The 16,501-nt window shown below is 46.2% G+C and overlaps 1 protein-coding gene across 1 annotated transcript in view; it reads right to left on the bottom strand.

Annotated features, from left to right (window-relative positions):
• Positions 1-2,556: 2,556 nt before the first annotated feature.
• Fbxo42 (F-box protein 42) overlaps positions 2,557-16,501 on the bottom strand; it is a 55,722-nt gene continuing 41,777 nt past the window's right edge. The window contains 7 exon segments of the mRNA XM_051171324.1: positions 2,557-3,003; positions 3,005-3,862; positions 4,282-4,398; positions 5,216-5,272; positions 5,668-5,764; positions 9,156-9,266; positions 11,389-11,542. Of these exon segments, the coding sequence (XP_051027281.1) occupies positions 2,746-3,003; positions 3,005-3,862; positions 4,282-4,398; positions 5,216-5,272; positions 5,668-5,764; positions 9,156-9,266; positions 11,389-11,542 (1,652 nt within the window). The 3' untranslated portion in view covers positions 2,557-2,745.

The following is a 16,501-nucleotide window of genomic DNA, read 5'->3' as shown; positions in this document are numbered from 1 at the left end:
AGCAGAGCCGAGCAGGGAACTCTCACACAGGCCAGCAAAATGACTGAAGTTAGTATGACTGAGGACTCTCAAAGGCACACTTGCAGGAATGGAAAGGTTTAAAGCTTCAAGTAGAAACAAGATGTATTTTAAATACTTAAATACTGATAAATATTTTCTCTAGGTGCTCCTGAGGGTTCAAACAAAATTACTTTGCCTCATGTCTCCCGGTGAATTTTAAGACAAAATTGGTATCGTGTCAAAAAAGAAGTTGTGTGGATGATGACCTCTGCTGAGACACTGGAAGTCCTTTTGGGGCCGAGGAAGCTACCATCTTCACTGTTGAGTCACGTCCCACAGGACACATGCACAGTGTTCAGGAACCACCAAGTCCTACATGGCTGGATGCAGGCAAGGCGCATTCTGTTTTCTCTGGAGAGACTGCAGATACCTGGGCTCTCGGCACTGCGGGCAGCCCTAGGACCCCAGAGTGCAGAGGAGCCCATCACTTTCTGAGATGTTAGTATTTCAGGTGCCTGCCTACTTGGGAAAAAGTAGAAGAAGCAACAGTTGACAGCCAGTTTAGCAAGGCCACAGGGGAAAGAGAAAGACCACAAAGTGGGGATTCTGAGCTTTCAAGGGTCCTAATACTTACTTGATGTGTAAGTAGAAACCAAGTGGGGAGGCGCCGTCCACACACAAACACCAGAGACAGGGGTCAGCAATGCCAGGCTGCCTCGACTCTGGCGCCGTCCACACACAAACACCAGAGGCAGGGGTCAGCAATGCCATCTGCTGCCTTGAATCTGAAGTCAGGACTCCACAAGACAGTCTTGGCCAAAGGACTGGCAGCAGCAACAGAGCAGCGAGTTGGAGTGGTAGGACACAGAGGAAGTAGGCACAGGGGTGTGCCCCCAGGAGCAGCTCCAGAGCACAGGCGCCTCCTTGAGAGCCAGCCCTTTCCTGGGCCTAGAAACAGGGCTTTCCTGCCAAGACCACCAGAGCAAAGCTAACAGCTAAGGGAAGAAGAGCATGAAGCAGGAGACGCACACCTGTCTGACAGGTAGAGTGCTGGCTGTGATCCAGGACGCAGGGCCAGCTGCAGCGGATTTGTGCCTGGGAAACACTGGCAGGAAAAAGAAAGAGTGGGGCTAGGAAACATGTTTTTGTTGTTGTTATTTCAATTTCAGTTTTAAAGGTAAAATAAAATGCTTCACCTACTGATGAGAAACCACCAGATCCATAGTTGCATGGTCATTTGAAATAATCTTATTTTGTTATCTCCTATGTTCAGGCTATGGCTCAGAGACCAGTAGTTGACAGTTTTCTCTGTGAACAAAATACATACTTTCCTGGTTGGCTGTACTTTATCTAGGAAGTGAAGTCAAAGTAGAAAGCAAAGCTCTGGGGGACACAAGAGCAGAATGTGAAGGATGGAGCGGCTCCAAGGTCAACGTGTATCTCCAAGGTCAAGGACATGATCCTCCAGCCAGTTACCCGTCAACATCACAGCAGAAGGTTGTGTCACAAGTAACAAGCAGAAGCAGGAGGATCTCTGTGAGCTACATAGTAAGACCTTGTGCGGGGAGGGGAGTGTCTTTTGATTATTTTGATGCTTCATAGATTTTTAAAAAAAAGTGATACTGGCATCTTAATTTCATTTTGCTTCATTGAGACAGAATCTCATCATGTAACACAGGCTAGGCCCAAACCTAAAATCATCCTGCCTCTGCCCGGAGTGCTAGGGTTACAGGTGTGGACCAGCACACTGCAGTGGATCCCAACTGGCCTTTTAAAGGTCTGATGGCTATGGACACTGGGGTTTTATAAGAGAGGCAGAAATGACAAAAGTTCTGGTGCTTTAAATAAAAAAAGGCCAAATGCCCAAAATAAAACAAAACATCCCAAACCAAACCAGCAAAGGGCAGCGGAGCAGCCTACAGACAGACAAGAGGCCCCTGAAGACCAAGTCTAAAAGGAAAATGAGAATGGTTTTTGGCAACTTGCAACCAAACACGATTGTCAGAAAATTCCATCATCAGACACTGAATGTTTGCTAGGACACGTATGGAGAACGCAGAAAGAGTGATGGACAGGAAGGAGGCAGACGGATGGATGGCAGCTCTAAAACACTGTTTCAGTGTGACTCCAGCGTGTGAGGAACAGTATTTCTTGTTGGGTGACTCCTCTGGATTAGAGGTCAGAGGGGACCAGGCACAGGGTGCTTCTGCAGAGCTGTCACGGGCCCTCCGTGGTTTAAGCAGGAATGGGAGAACTGTTGCCTGTGACTCTGACCCTGCAGTGCGTGGCTGAAGCGTCTTCCTTGGTGTCCTGTCTAGGCCCATCATTTCTCATTTCTGACTCTGTGAAGGCCACAGGAAGATCACAGGGGAGCTCTTCAGCTTCTTGTGGGAAGTCACTGCTGTTGGTCTGTCCCCTTACTTCCTGGTCTAGTTATCAGCAGAGTAGAAAAGGACAGCACGGCCTCTGCTAAGATAGCAAGAGCTGATCTGAACCAGGACGAAGATCTCGCCTTTATTTGTAAACAGAGTTGGCTATATAATATATCTGTATTTATATATATATATATATATATATAATCTTTTCCTTAATGGAGATTTGATCCCAGCCTGGAGTGAGTCAGGCGTGGAATTGGAGTTTTGGTTTGTGGGAGTCATGTTGTTTTTCCCAAGTGCCAGTCCAAATGCTTGTCCACTGGAAAATCCCAAATTAAAAGCCACAGAAAGGGAAGGGGTTTTGAACACATTATCTCTTCGCTCGCACAAAGTACAAGGCGTTGGTTTTTGGATAGTACTTCACATTCTGCTTCTTGTCCATGAGCCCTCCAAATATGATGAGCTCTCCTCTGCCCTGGACCACTGTGTGCAGGCTGGTTTCAGGAGGCCCGACCACAGAACTGCTGGTAAATACTTTCCACTTCACCCGGCCTTTCTCCTTGGTGTCTTTAATGTCCAGCACATACATCTGCATAGGTTTGCAGTTCATACTCTGGTACAGAGGTTTTGCCAACATTGAGGGACTGTGGAGGGTGGTGGCCCAGGCGTCGAGCAATGGGGGGTAAGGAATGACCATCTCCTTGGGCTTGTCCTGGGCGGGGGATGGGTACTGTTTCTCCACTGCTCAGATTCTGACTCCCAGGGGAGCTTGGAGAAGACCCAAGAGGAGGACTTAGTGCGGCTGAGGCTGAGGGGCCTTTGGATGACATCGCTTTGATGGCTTCCAAACTCCGACGCAGGGCTCCGGGAGATACAGCCCCTGCAAGAGCACTGGCCACGTGGGGTGGGGTGTGAACACCATTTGTCTGTTCTGGAGGGTGTCTCACACTCCCCGCAACTGTCCTGTTGTCTGCACCATCCACATGACTGCTGCTGGAAGCAGACTTCAGGTCCCAATTCAGATCAATGGAATTTAACCTCAGGTCCTTCTGATCTGGTAGAGACCCTCGCCGGGGGGCTAGGGAAAGTCCCACTTTTAGGTCATACCCTTCAGAGGCAGATGGAGTGCTTGGAGATACCACCTGTACTGGGCTGTCTAAGGAAGCACCCCCAACAGCTGCTGTTCCTGGAGACAAATTTCCACCATTGAGGATAGGAGAGCCATCTCCTCTGGCTGGGGAGAGGCTCCCTTCCCGGGAACCTGAGGGAGTCTGCCTTTGAGCCCTGGGCCTCAGTGTTCCCCAGCGGCCATTAACACAAGGAGCTTCGTCCATACTCCTCACTGGGGACTGGGAGCGGTACTCTCGGGTTTCGGGAACTAGGGCTGGAGGAGTGGCACTGATAGGTGATGGGCGAGAGTTCAAACTGGGGCTGAGGGGTGCTCTCCCACTAGGAGCTTGGCTGAAGACCACCACACACTGTCCCACCTGGAAGACAAAGGACTTGTGCTCACACCTTCGTCCCAGTTCTGACCATTCATGCAGCTATCACAATTTCTAACACAGCTACTAGCAATGGGCCAGGTGTTTTGTGCCTGAGCCATGGAGATGAAAGTAACAGCTCTGTTGGCTAGGAAGGCAGGTAGATGAGAGTAATGTTGCTACAGTGTGAGGTCATCAGTTATGGCTGTGGAACAGGGTGTCTGTCTGTGTTTGAGGGACCCTGGGGAACATTTTGTAGAAAATGAATCCTTAAAGCTAGAAGTGAAACGATGTGTACTATCAAACAGCTCATGGAGGTGACACCAAACTTTTCTACTTCTGTATAAATTTTTCTTGAAATTTAAAACATTAATTCTGTTTTCCACTTTAGGGCATTTCTTGCTGGCTGATCGTTCCCCGCTTACCCGGCAGGCTGGATGGCACCATAGTTCCGGGGCACCATGGTCTTCGTTTTCTACCTTGAGTGGCTGCCAGGCCCAGGGACCTGGGTGCATGTGCAGCAGCCAGGCGTCCTTGAACAGCTAGAAGAGAAGGACAACAACAGAACTCAGGGTTGGCACGTGTTCCAGGCACAACTTACACAGCTGCTGTACATTTATTTACTTATTAATTTATTTATTGTGCGACAGAACTGTGTTGCCTGGTTTGCAGGGTGGACATCCTAAGTCCGTGGGTAGTCGTTCAGCTATGACTCTGGCCTCCATTCATTCATGCATGGCCATTGACTGTCCTGACACATGGAACTGTTCCTGTGACCAATGTACCAACTGTAGTTGGGATGGGCGTGTGTGTGCCCGTGTGTAGGGGAGAGATAACATGCACTAACGCTCTCAGTCTGCATTGTTTCTTTTTTTTTAAACAGGGTTTCTATGTGTAGCCTTGGCTGTCCTGGACTTGCTGTATAGACCAGGCTGGCCTCGAACTCACAGAGATCCGCCTACCTCTGCCTCCCTAGTACTGGGATTAAAGGCTGTGTACCACCAGTTTGTACTCTTTAGTAAATTCCATGTAGATTTCAGTTATCTATCTGTTTTTCTATCCTACTGCTCCCTGAAAAAAACAAATAATATTGGCAAACCTTAGCGCTTAAAGAGGAAACAGGAATAGAAAGAATTGAGAAATGAATATTCAAGAGACCAATGTTTCTGTCTAAAAAGTACCTTTCAAACACCCCCCCACTCCCCAAAGAACAGAGAAAAGGGCAGAAAATACAAAAGCTGTCTATTCCAAGTGGAAAGGACAGTCTCTAAGCCGGCACACCGACAGAAGACTGCGTCTTCCTAAGCGAGCAGGATAAGCATGTTTCCAGCACTTAGCAAATGTCACTGCAGTACTCACAGCATTGGGACCGCCACACCCACCAAGGATTAGGATAGTCACATCATCTAGAACAATCTGGGAATACAAAGAAATTTAAAATAACTCTACAAAGACAGATACAGGTATCTCATTTCCCATGATTCCGTGACATACACAAATCATACCCAGCTCCCAAGCTGAGTGTCCCGGCTGCCCACTCTTCCCAACCCATGACCATTCTACCCCTTTGGACCGATGATCCTGGAACAGACACATTCTAACTTGAGAAAATACTAACACAAGTGTTAACCACAGAAATACTAGAATTCTTTAATAAAACCCTCATAACTAACACAGCACAACAGAAGCTGAGAACAAACAGCACACGCACAAGAAGAGTGAGAAATTCTCTTTGGCTCACTACACAGGGACCTCACCTCACTCCCATAAAGATACTACAGTGCTTGCTCAATAGTTAAACTCTTTAGCACCTGAGACTGGCCACCTCGGGGATGAGGACTGGGGCCAGAGATGTTCGGCTTGGACCACGACCACTGCTCCAGGTCCAGGACCCAGACTTCACTGCTCCTGAGAGGTAAGATAAGAACACAGTCATAAGGGAGTTGGGAGCTCCAGGAAGTACGGTGGTGGCTGGGAGGGTCTGGCGACTGCATTCAGCTGGTAGACTTACACCATTTTCACACACACACAGCCTGTCTGGGCTGGCAGAGGCTTCAGAGACTGTTTCCTCAGAGTCCAGGCGCTTCAGGAGGAAAAAAGACTGCAGCTGATCTTACATTTGCAGCTTAAACAAAAACTTTATTTTCTCTACCTTTGGTTTCTTTTTCTTTCTTTCTTTCTTTTTTTTTTTTTTTTTGAGACAGGGTTCTCTGTGTACCTTGGCTGTCCTAGACTTGCTTTGTAGACCAGGCTAGCCTTGAACTCACTGAGATCCACCTGCCTCTGCCTCCCAAGTGCTGGGATTAAAGGCATGCACCACCACCGCCTGGCTTTGGTTTCCTTTTCTATGACACAGAAACACTATTGTTCTACAGGACTGACAGAAACCAAGCATGGTGGTACACGCCTTTGATCCCAGCACTTGGGAGGTAGAAACAGGCGTGTCTCTGAGTTTGAGGCCAGCTTGGCCTACAGAGCATGTTCCAGGGTTATACAGAGAAACCCTGTCTCAAGAAAACAAAACAAAACAAAACCCCAGAGAGAGAGAGAGACAGAGAATGCTCAAGAGAGCGAGCAGTTACTTCTATTACATAGGCATCTCAGCGCCGTCAGCACTGAACCTGCCTGGAGACCTTTCAACCTTTCATTTCTCTGTGGCCATAACGTCTTAGCTGAGTTGAGTGTGCAGCTACATTATGGACCCAAAGAACAAGCTTATCAGTGACAGCAAGAGACAGTCGCTTGTCAACTGATCACCTTCCAAAAACAAAAGCCACCAAAAAAGAGAGAAAATGGCTCTGAAGGCACCCCATCATTGTGCATGAGCTGAAGAAGTTCTGTCGACGTAACGACAAAGAGGGTTCCATAGCGGCTCATAAAAGCTGTAGTTGTATTGGGAACCAACTGCTATATTCAACTCTGCAGAGGGCAGCAGCAATGAGTGTTGTGGCACACATCTTTAACTCCAGGCAGACAGATAACAGTGAGTTTAAAAAAAAGATTTATTTATTATTTATACAGTGGTCTATATGTACACCTGCAGGCCAGGAGAGGGCATCAAATCACATTATAGTTGGGTGTGAACCACCATGTGGTTGCTAGGAGTTGAACTCAGGACCTCTGGAAGAGCAGTCAGTGCTTTTAAACGCTGAGCCATCTCTCCAGGCCCCAGCAATGAGTTTGAGGATAGCCTGGTCTACATAAATTCCAGACCAGTCAGAGAGATCTGTCTCAAATACCAACTCTCTCTACCAAAAGAAAGAAGCAGTGTGACCTTTGCATGTTGTTCCTCCACTGCAATCCTAGCACGCACGAGGACTGCATGAACTCGAGGCTAGAAAGAGCTACAAGCAAGACTGTAGGAAGGAAGGAAGGAAGGAAGGGTGGAAGGAAAGAAGAAAGGAAAGAAAAAAAGAAAAAGGAGCCAGGTGTGGTGGTGCACGCCTTTAATCCCAGCACTCAGGAGGCAGAGGCAGGCGGATTGCTGTGAGTTCGAGGCCAGCCTGGTCTACAAAGTGAATCCAGGATGGCCAAGGCTACACAGAGAAACCCTGTCTCGAAAAACCAAAAAAAAAAAAAAAGGAGCTAGAAAGGAAGCGTGGCAATGGCAGGCTCCCGGCTGGCAGTCTCTAGTTTGTAGTTATCTCTTTAAGGCCTTCTATTTACATATAATGGTATAAAATAAGTACTCCCAAACTTAAATCCTACGCCCTCTCATCTAGAGGGTAGTTCCTTTTGTTTCTCTCCATAATATTTTATATTTATCTTACTTTTTCTTTTTGTGTCACTTTGCTTGTTTAAAAACAGATTCTCATATAGCCCAGGCTGGCCTCAAACTTGTTATATAGCTAAGGATGACCCTGAATGCCTCCAAAACTATTTTAAAAGATAAAGCTGGTAAATTCTGTAATCAGGCAAGCTTGGATCTGCAATGACTTTCTTCTTTTTTCTTTTTTCGAGGCAAGGTTTCTCTGTTTAGCCTTTGCTGTCCTGGACTCACTTTGTAAACCAGGCTGACCTTGAATTCACAGGGATCCACCTGCCTCTGCCTCCCGAGTGCTGGGATTAAAGGCACCACTGCCTGGCTTTTGTTTTGTTTTGTTTTTTCGAGACAGGGTTTCTCTGTGTAACAAAGCCCTGGCTGTCCCGGACTCTCTTTATAGATTTTTTCTTTCTTTCTTTCTTTCTCTCTTTTTCTTTGAGACAGGGTTTCTCTGTGTAACCCTGGTTATTCTGGACTCTCTTTGTAGACCATGCTGGCCCCAAACTCAGAGATCTGCCTGCCTCTACTTCCTGCTGTACCACCCGCCCGGCCTGCAATGACTTTCATAGCTCATCAACTCCTCATTTTGTTCAGAGTATATGGAACATTCCTGTGGCTCCTACTCAAAGCAGTGATACAGATGGACGTGCTGGTCTGGCTTTTGGCTTCAGGCTTGGGCAACACAGAATGGGCAGTGATACAGAAGGCAGTGGCTGGGGAGCAGTCTCCCTGATAATTTTTTGTTTCTTTCTTTTTTTTTTTTTTTGGTTTTTCGAGACAAGGTTTCTCTGTGTAGCCTTGGCTGTCCTAGACTCGCTTTGTCAACCAGGCTGGCCTTGAACTCACAGCGATCCTCCTGCCTCTGCCTCTCTGTTGGGATTATAGGCATGCACCACCATGCCTGGCTTAGTTTCTTGTTTCTAACTCACTCTCCCAATCTCCTATTCCATCTAGAGGGTCCATAATTTCTACCCATCCTGTGAATATACCTTTCTCTTCCTGAAGGGCCTGAGCTGGGCACTAAAGCATCCTGCTTCTTGGAAGATGGTCTTCTATAGCACAAGACAGTAGACAAGAAGGAGGCTTCACAAGAACCTGATCCCATTGTATTATTAAACAGAAAGAAAGTCAGGGCTGGAGAGATGGCTCAGTGGTTAAGAGCACTGTCGGTTCTTCCAAAGGTCCTGAGTTCAATTCCCAGCAACCACATGGTGGCTCACAACCATCTATAATGAGATCTGGTGCCCTCTGCTGGCATGCTGGCATACATGGGGGCAGAGTACTGTATAAATAATAAATAAAATCTTGAAAAACAGAAAGAAAGAAATTCTACTTAACCTTGACTTTATAGAGCAAAAATTTCAACCCACCGATCTATGATGGAGGGACCAAAGAACTAAGTGCTGGGTGAGGTAACTAGCTGGGTGAAGGAGAACTATGCTCAGAGCATGGCTGTGCCTAGCTCACTTTTCTGGCCCTGTTATACCCAGGAGCCTTTACCTTTATGTTAGGATGAAGCAAATCAGAAATACTTACATTTGCCGGGATCCTAAAGAGCCACCAAAAACAATCATTTTGTCTCCTATCACACAGGAGGAATGGCCAGCCATGGGAGGAGGCCCATGGGTGGTGACAATGCAGTTCCACCTAACGGAAAGCAGAGGGGAAGAAGCAGAAGTCAGAACCATCTTCAAAGCATAAGAACAAGGAGCAAGTGGCTCACTAAGAACAACCACCCATCACCTTTCCAGCAGACACTGACAGGATAAGAAAGGGAGCAGAGCACAGTATTTACACCTTTCCCAGGAGCCTTCTTCTTCTTCAAGTTACAACCATTTCATGTTCTCAATATGGCTGCAAATAGCCAAGGAAGATGAGAAGACCACCAGAGGATAAGATATGGCTTTGTGGATTCTTCAACCTGGTTTTCTGAGGAAGTTCTACCTGCCATTCTATCTGATTGAAATTAATTGTCATTAAGAAAGTCATGTCAGCCAGGTGGTGGTAGTGCTCACCGTTAATCCCAGCACTTGGAGGGCAGAGACAGACTGATCTCTGTGAGTTCGAGGCCAGCTTGGTCTACAGAGTGAGTTCCAGGACAGCCAGGGCTACACAGAGAAGTCCTGTCTCGAAAAACCAAAACCAAACCAAACCAAACCAGAAAGTCATGTCTTGGGGCTGGAGAGATGGCTCAGCACTCAAGAGCACTGGCTGCTCTTCCAAAGAGGACCTGGGTTCATTTCCCACCACCCACATGGTGACTCACAGGCAATTCCAGGGGGATCTGATACCCTCACACAGACATACATCCAGGCAAAACAAAACAACAACAACAAAACAAAAATAAGAAAGACGTGTCTGGCAGGTGTGGTGGTGCACGCCTTTAATCCCAGCACTCAGGAGGTATAGGCAGGCGGATTGCTGTGAATTTGAGGGTATCTTGGTCTACAGAGTGAGTTCCAGGACAGCCAGGGCAATGTAAGAGACCCTCTCTCAAAAAGCCACACTAAACCAAAACAAAAAAAACAAAAACAAAAGACAGATGTGTGGGGCTGGAGAGATGGCTCAGTGGTTAGGAGCACTGACTTTCCAAACGACCTGGGTTCAATTTCCAGCACTCTTATGGCAACTCACAGCTGTCTGTAACTCCAAGATCTGGCACCCTCACACAGACGTATATGCAGGCAAAACACCAATGCACATAAAATAAAAATAAATAATTAAAAAAAAACAGAAACAACAACAAAAAAAGACAGATGTGTCTGAGAAACAGCCAAGAATGAGGCAGTACCCAGGGTCCCTGTACACAACACCCCTGTGCTCCTGCAGAGGAGTCACTGAAGCTGAAGGCTCCTTCTCCACCTTGGTCCCTAAGCACACTCTGGCTGTGCTCCCTCTGGCTGGAAGAGACTTTAGAGTTTCCATCAAACTCTCCAAGGGTGCCGGGCGGTGGTGGTGCACGCCTTTAATCACAGCACTCGGATCGCTGTGAGTTTGAGGCCAGCCTCGTCTACAAAGTTAGTCCAGGACAGTCAAGGCTACACAGAGAAACCCTGTCTCGAAAAACCAAAAACAAAAACAAAAAAACCCCACCAAAAAACAACAAAACAAACAAACAAACAAACAAAAAACCTCTCCAAGAGATTCTATTGCTTTGTTAAGATTTTTTTTCAAGATTGTTAATAATTTTCAAAAATATTTATATTTACATTTTATATTTAGGTGTATGCATCTGTAGGTATATGTTGTGTGTGTGTGCGCGTGCACATGCACAGAATGTGGTATGTAAGCTCTGTTCCTCTGCAAGACCAGGAAGCATTTTTTTTTCAAGACAGGCTTTCTCTGTGTAGCGTTAGCTGTCCAGGACTTGCTTTGTAGACCAGGCTGGTCTCAAATTCACAGCCTCTGCCTCTCAAGTGCTGGGATTAAAGGTGCGCACCACCATGCCTGATGCAGGAGGCATTCTTAACCAGAGCCATCTTTCCACCCTCGCCCCTAGAAATTCCTGACACACAAAAATAAAGAATCCATTGATTTGAACCACATTTTTGGGCCAGAGATCGCAAAGGCACTTGTTGTCAAGACTGAGAAACTGAACTTGATCCCTAGGATCCAGATGGTTGAAGGACAGAAATGGCTCCAGAAGTTGTCCTCTGCCCTCTATACACATGCTGTGGCATGCACCCACACCCACACACAACGTAACTAAAATGGAATACAATGAAACCCATTTCTTCGAGATATACAATGGGATTTCTTTGTGGCTTACCAATTTTTAGATGGTGAGTATGTGTGAATTTCATCAAAGAATCTCTCTGGCTGGTGTAAGGGATAGGGACTTGGCCTCGTCCAGCCACCAAATAGCACTAGCAAGTCCTTGTACACGACCAGAGTGGCCCCGGCTTTGGGGGAGGGATAGGACCCTAGGAAAAGGCAACAGTACCACCATTAGGATTTATGAGCCTATCCACAGGTCATCTTTCCTTGAAAGAAGGGAACCAGTGTCACACACCAGTGAGAGTGAGAAGCTGGGCTTTCACATCTGAGAGACTCATTATTGACGTATACGTCTTCATAACCAACATGAGAAGGATACTCAACTTTTTTTGGAAAGTGGAGTGGACTGGTACCCATCTCAAAAGGTACCAACTTACCTTGGCAGCCTCAAATACACAGAGTTTGAGACCAGCTTGGGCTCCATGAGACCCTATCCAAACAAAAAGAAAGAAAAAAGGAAGGAAAGAAGGAAGGAAGGAAGGAAGGAAGGAAGGGAAAAACGAAGGAAGGAAGGAAAACAGAAGGAAGGAAGGAAATTGGCTCATGCTGGATGACAAACATCTCATAGGAACATAGCTTTACAGAGATTTTGTTTTGAAATGACCATTGCTATTTCCGCCAATTCCTCCCTGGGTATTTCATTGTTATTATGGTCACAGGAAAATACTGGAATATTAACAAACAAAACAAAAACCTACCAGGCTATACATGGCTTAGCAGTTAAGAGCACTGGCTCTTCTTTCAGAGGGCCAGGATTCAAGTCCCAGAACCCACATGGCAGCTCACAACATGTAACTTCAGTTTCAGGGGCTCTGACGCCCTCTTCTGCACTCCATGGCATCTGGCACACATGGTACATGGACACACATGCAGGCAAGATATTCAAGCACATAAATAAATTAAATTTTTTATTACTTTTTTTTTTTTGAGACAGGTTTCTCTGTGTAGCCCTGGCTGTCCTGAAACTGGCTCTGTAGACCAGGCTAGCCTTGAACTCAGAGATTCTCCTGGCGTGAGCTGACATTTCCTTTTTTCTTTCTTTCACTATATTTCTTTTTCCTTCTTAAAGATTTGTTTGTTTATTGTATATGAGTGCTTTATCTGAAGAAGAGGGCATCAGATCACATTATAGATGGTTGTGAGCCACCTTGTGGTTGCTGGGAATTGAACTCTGCAGAGCTGAGTTCCAGGACATCCAGAGCTGTTACACAGAGAAACCCTTGAAAAACCAAACCAAAATAAAACAAAAAAGGAGATGGCTCAGAGGTTAAGAGCATTGACTGCTCTTCCCGAGGGCTTGAGTTCAATTCCCAGCAACCACATGGTGGCTCACAACCACCTATAATGTGATCTAATGCCCTCTTCTGGCATGCAGGCCTTCATGCAGGTAGAGCACTTTATACATAATTTTTAAAAAATCTTAAAGAAAGAAAGAAGGAAAGAAAGAAAAGAATAACCAAAGCCGGGTGTGGTGGCACAGGCCTTTAATCCCAGCCCTGGGGAGGCAGAGCCAGGTGGATCTGATTTAAGGCCAGCCTGTTCTATAGGTGCAGCTCCAGGGCAGCGAGGCTTTTATTTTATAATAAATGATATTTTATTTATTTTTGAGAAGCCCATCTTTAAAAAAAAAAGAAGAGGGCTGGAGAGATGGCTCAGTGGTTAAGATTACTGCCTGCTCTTCCAAGGGTCTTGAGTTCAATTCCCAGCAACCACATGGTGGCTCACAACCATCTATAATGAGATCTGGTGCCCTCTTCCGGCCTGCAGGTGTACATGCAAGCAGAATACTGTATACACGATAATAAATAAATCTTTGAGAGAGAGAGAGAGAGAGAGAGAGAGAGAGAGAGAGAGAGAGAGAGAGAGAGAGAGAGAGCGAGCACGCACTGTGCAGGAGAGCTGGCGCCACCCCAGACCAGCTGCAGCACCTGGGAAAGTGGCCTGTACCTCACCTGGGCAACACAGTAGAGCTGGTGCTGGTGGCAGGAGCATGGGTGAGCCAGCCCTATGAGTGTGAGAGGTGAGAGCAGGATGTGGCCCTGCCTCTCACTTGGGCAATTCTGGAGAAACTGTCCCAGGTGGCATGGATGCAGGAGAGCTAGTCTTGATGGTGTGGGCATTGGAAAGCTATCTGGCTGACCAACTCAGCTACCATCCAGGCCTTTGAGTTAGCCCACCCCAACATGTACCCCATCTATGAACTGCTGGAGCGAGTGAAGGGGCTGGTCCTCCAGAACCAAAATAGCAAGATCTCCACAACACAGGGCAACAACAGGACATTCAAGAAGAGGCTTCAAACCAGACCAATGACTCACTGCACTGAACATTTGCAAGAAAAGTTGTTCGGGCAAAAGGGTATACTGTGTGACACACTGTGACATACCACAGCTCCCACACCAAGATTTTTGTTTGTGTGCTTTCTTTTGTGGGAGGAGGTTGCAAGAGCGAAAGGCAGATATGGAGGGATGGGGAGAGGAGTCAGATTAGGGTGCATGATGTGAAATTTATAAAGAACCAGCAAAAAGTTTAAAAAGAAGAAAAAAGAAAGAAAATGCTAAAAGATTGTAACATTAGCCAGTGACTTACATCCTCCAGACTAGTGCATGGATTTGATATGAGACCTGGTGATATGGCTTCACAGTCAAGTGTAGAAACACCAGGGGTCTCCCCAAAAGCCACAGAGTGGAACAAACCAAAGTGTAATTCTTATTTTCATTTATTAAAATCTATTTTTATATTTATGTACATATAAATGTGTGTGTGTGTGTGTGTGTGTGTGTGTGTGTGTGTGTGTGTTGTATATACACATGAGCATGGGTATCAGATCCCTTGGAACTGGAATTATAGACAATTATGAGCTGCAATATGAGGCAGGCATGGTGGCGCATACACGCCTTTAATCCCAGCACTCGGGAGGCAGAGGCAGGCGGATCACTGTGAGTTTGAGGCCAGCATGGTCTACCAAGCGAGTCCAGGACAGCCAGGGCTACAGTGGGGAGAGAAACCCTGTGTCAACAAACAAACAAACAAACAAACAAACAAGAGCTGCCATGTGGGTGCTAGAAATTGAACACAGGTCCTCTGGAAGAGCAGCTGCTGTTCTTAACCACTGAGCCGTCTTTCCAGCCCCTAAAATAATTTGTTTTTGAAGTGTTTTCCCTGAGTATGTATGCCTGTGCAGATGTATGTGCTGGACTCAGTGAAAAACAGATCCCCTGGACCTAGAGTTTCAAGCAGTTGTGAGATGCCATATGGGTGTTGGGAATCAAACCTGAATCCTCTGCAGGAGCAGCTAGTGCTTTCAACTGTTGAGCCATCTCTCCGGACCCTCCCCCCTCAAACCATTAAATCTTAAAAAAAAAAAGACAGACATAATGGTGTATGCCCTTAAGCCTAGCACTCCTGAGAAAGAGACAGGCCAGAAAGAGAACTCTCTGTGAGTTCCAAGGCAGTCAGGTTTATAGAGTGAGACCCTGCTCTAAAGAAAACTGGTTGAGTGGTCTGTAAACATCTCCCCACTGCTGTTACATCATGTCATAGGCACTTTAACTAGTAAACAAATGTTTGTAGAAGTAAAACTTCTTGGGTGAGGTTTTTACAAAAGAATCCTCAGGTGCTAGCAAGATAATTCATAGGTAAAGATACCTACTGTGCCTGGGTTCAATCACTGGAACCTACATGGAGGAAGGAGAGCCAACCCAGCAATGTCCTGAGCTGCATACATGTGCCACAGCGCACTCATGCGTGTACCCAACCCCACAGTGCACTCTTGAGTGTACCCAACCCCACAGTGCACTCACATGTATACCCAACCCCACAAGTGTGGCTTTATTTGTTTTTCAAAACAGATATTCTTTCTGTGTAGCCCTGGCTGCCATGGAACTCTGTAAACCAAGCTGGCACTAAGAGATCTACCTGCCTCTGCCTCCCAAAGTGTGGTTCTTCCCCCACTACCAAGACAGGGTTTCTTTGTGTAGACTTGGCTGTCTTGGACTTGCTTTGTAGACCAGGCTGGCCTAGAACTCACATTGATCCACCTGCCTCTGCCTCCCTGAGTGCTGGGATTACAGGCTGAGCCACCACACCCGGCTAAGTTTGGTTTTTAAAAGGCAATTATTCTTCACATAAAATGTAGTGACACATGTCAACCAAACAGCATTTTAAGATTTCAGAAAGCTTATTTAAAGAGCACTGATGACAAAAAGAGGACACAGAGTAAAAGCCACACCCAATATAAAGGTATGGCAGAGACTGGGAAAGGGTGTTCCAGGATTCTACTTATCTGAAGAGTAGACTCTGGGGGGAAGCTCAGCTTCATTTCACAAGGGCTGGGAGATATCTGGCTTCTGAGCTCTGAAGGATGCAGCAGTCTCCTACCCAGAATTCCAGCTGACGATTGTAAGTCAATAAATGACCAATCACAGTGCTCATCTACCTAGCAAGAGCAGGCGATCTTTTCCACTAAGAAAGCATCTTTTCCACTGAGAAAGCATAAGTTAAAAGTGCCTCAGGATAAAGCCTGAGTGTCTACAGTTAGAACGGCTTTCTACAACTTCATTCAGGGCATAAGGAAAAGATTACCATGTAGACAGCACCGGAGACACTAAGAGACAACTTCCAGAAGAAAGGTGATTGTGTCCTAAGCCACAGGCCGGTATCAGGCGTGCACTGCACAGGGAACCATGAAGAGCCAGGAGGATTTGCAACATAAGGATTCTGCTTACTTTCAGCGACATTGTGGGATCTTAACTCAAGTAAAACTCAATTTAAAAGCCCCTGAGTTTGACACATGACTCAAAGTGAAAGGATGAAGGTCTTTCAGCATAGGAGAAAAAGCTAATGACATTTTAGTAATCTCCTTGGTAACCAAGGGGGGAAAAAATCTAAAGGTAGAATCAAGTCTTCTCATTCACAAACAAAACAAAAGAAAAAAACTAAAACAATGAGATCAAGGGCAGGAGAGATGGCTAAGTGGTTTAGCACTCGCTGCTCTTCTAGAAGACTGGGTGCATTTCCAGCATCCACATGGTGGCTCACAACAGTCTCTAACTCTAGTTCCAAGGAATGTGATGTCACCTCCTTTTTTCTTTCTTTCTTTTTTTTTT

The sequence above is a fragment of the Acomys russatus genome, chromosome 29, assembly GCF_903995435.1.
Source record: "Acomys russatus chromosome 29, mAcoRus1.1, whole genome shotgun sequence".
Taxonomy (NCBI): Eukaryota; Metazoa; Chordata; class Mammalia; order Rodentia; family Muridae; genus Acomys; species Acomys russatus.
This window is presented reverse-complemented; position numbering and strand designations above follow the sequence as displayed.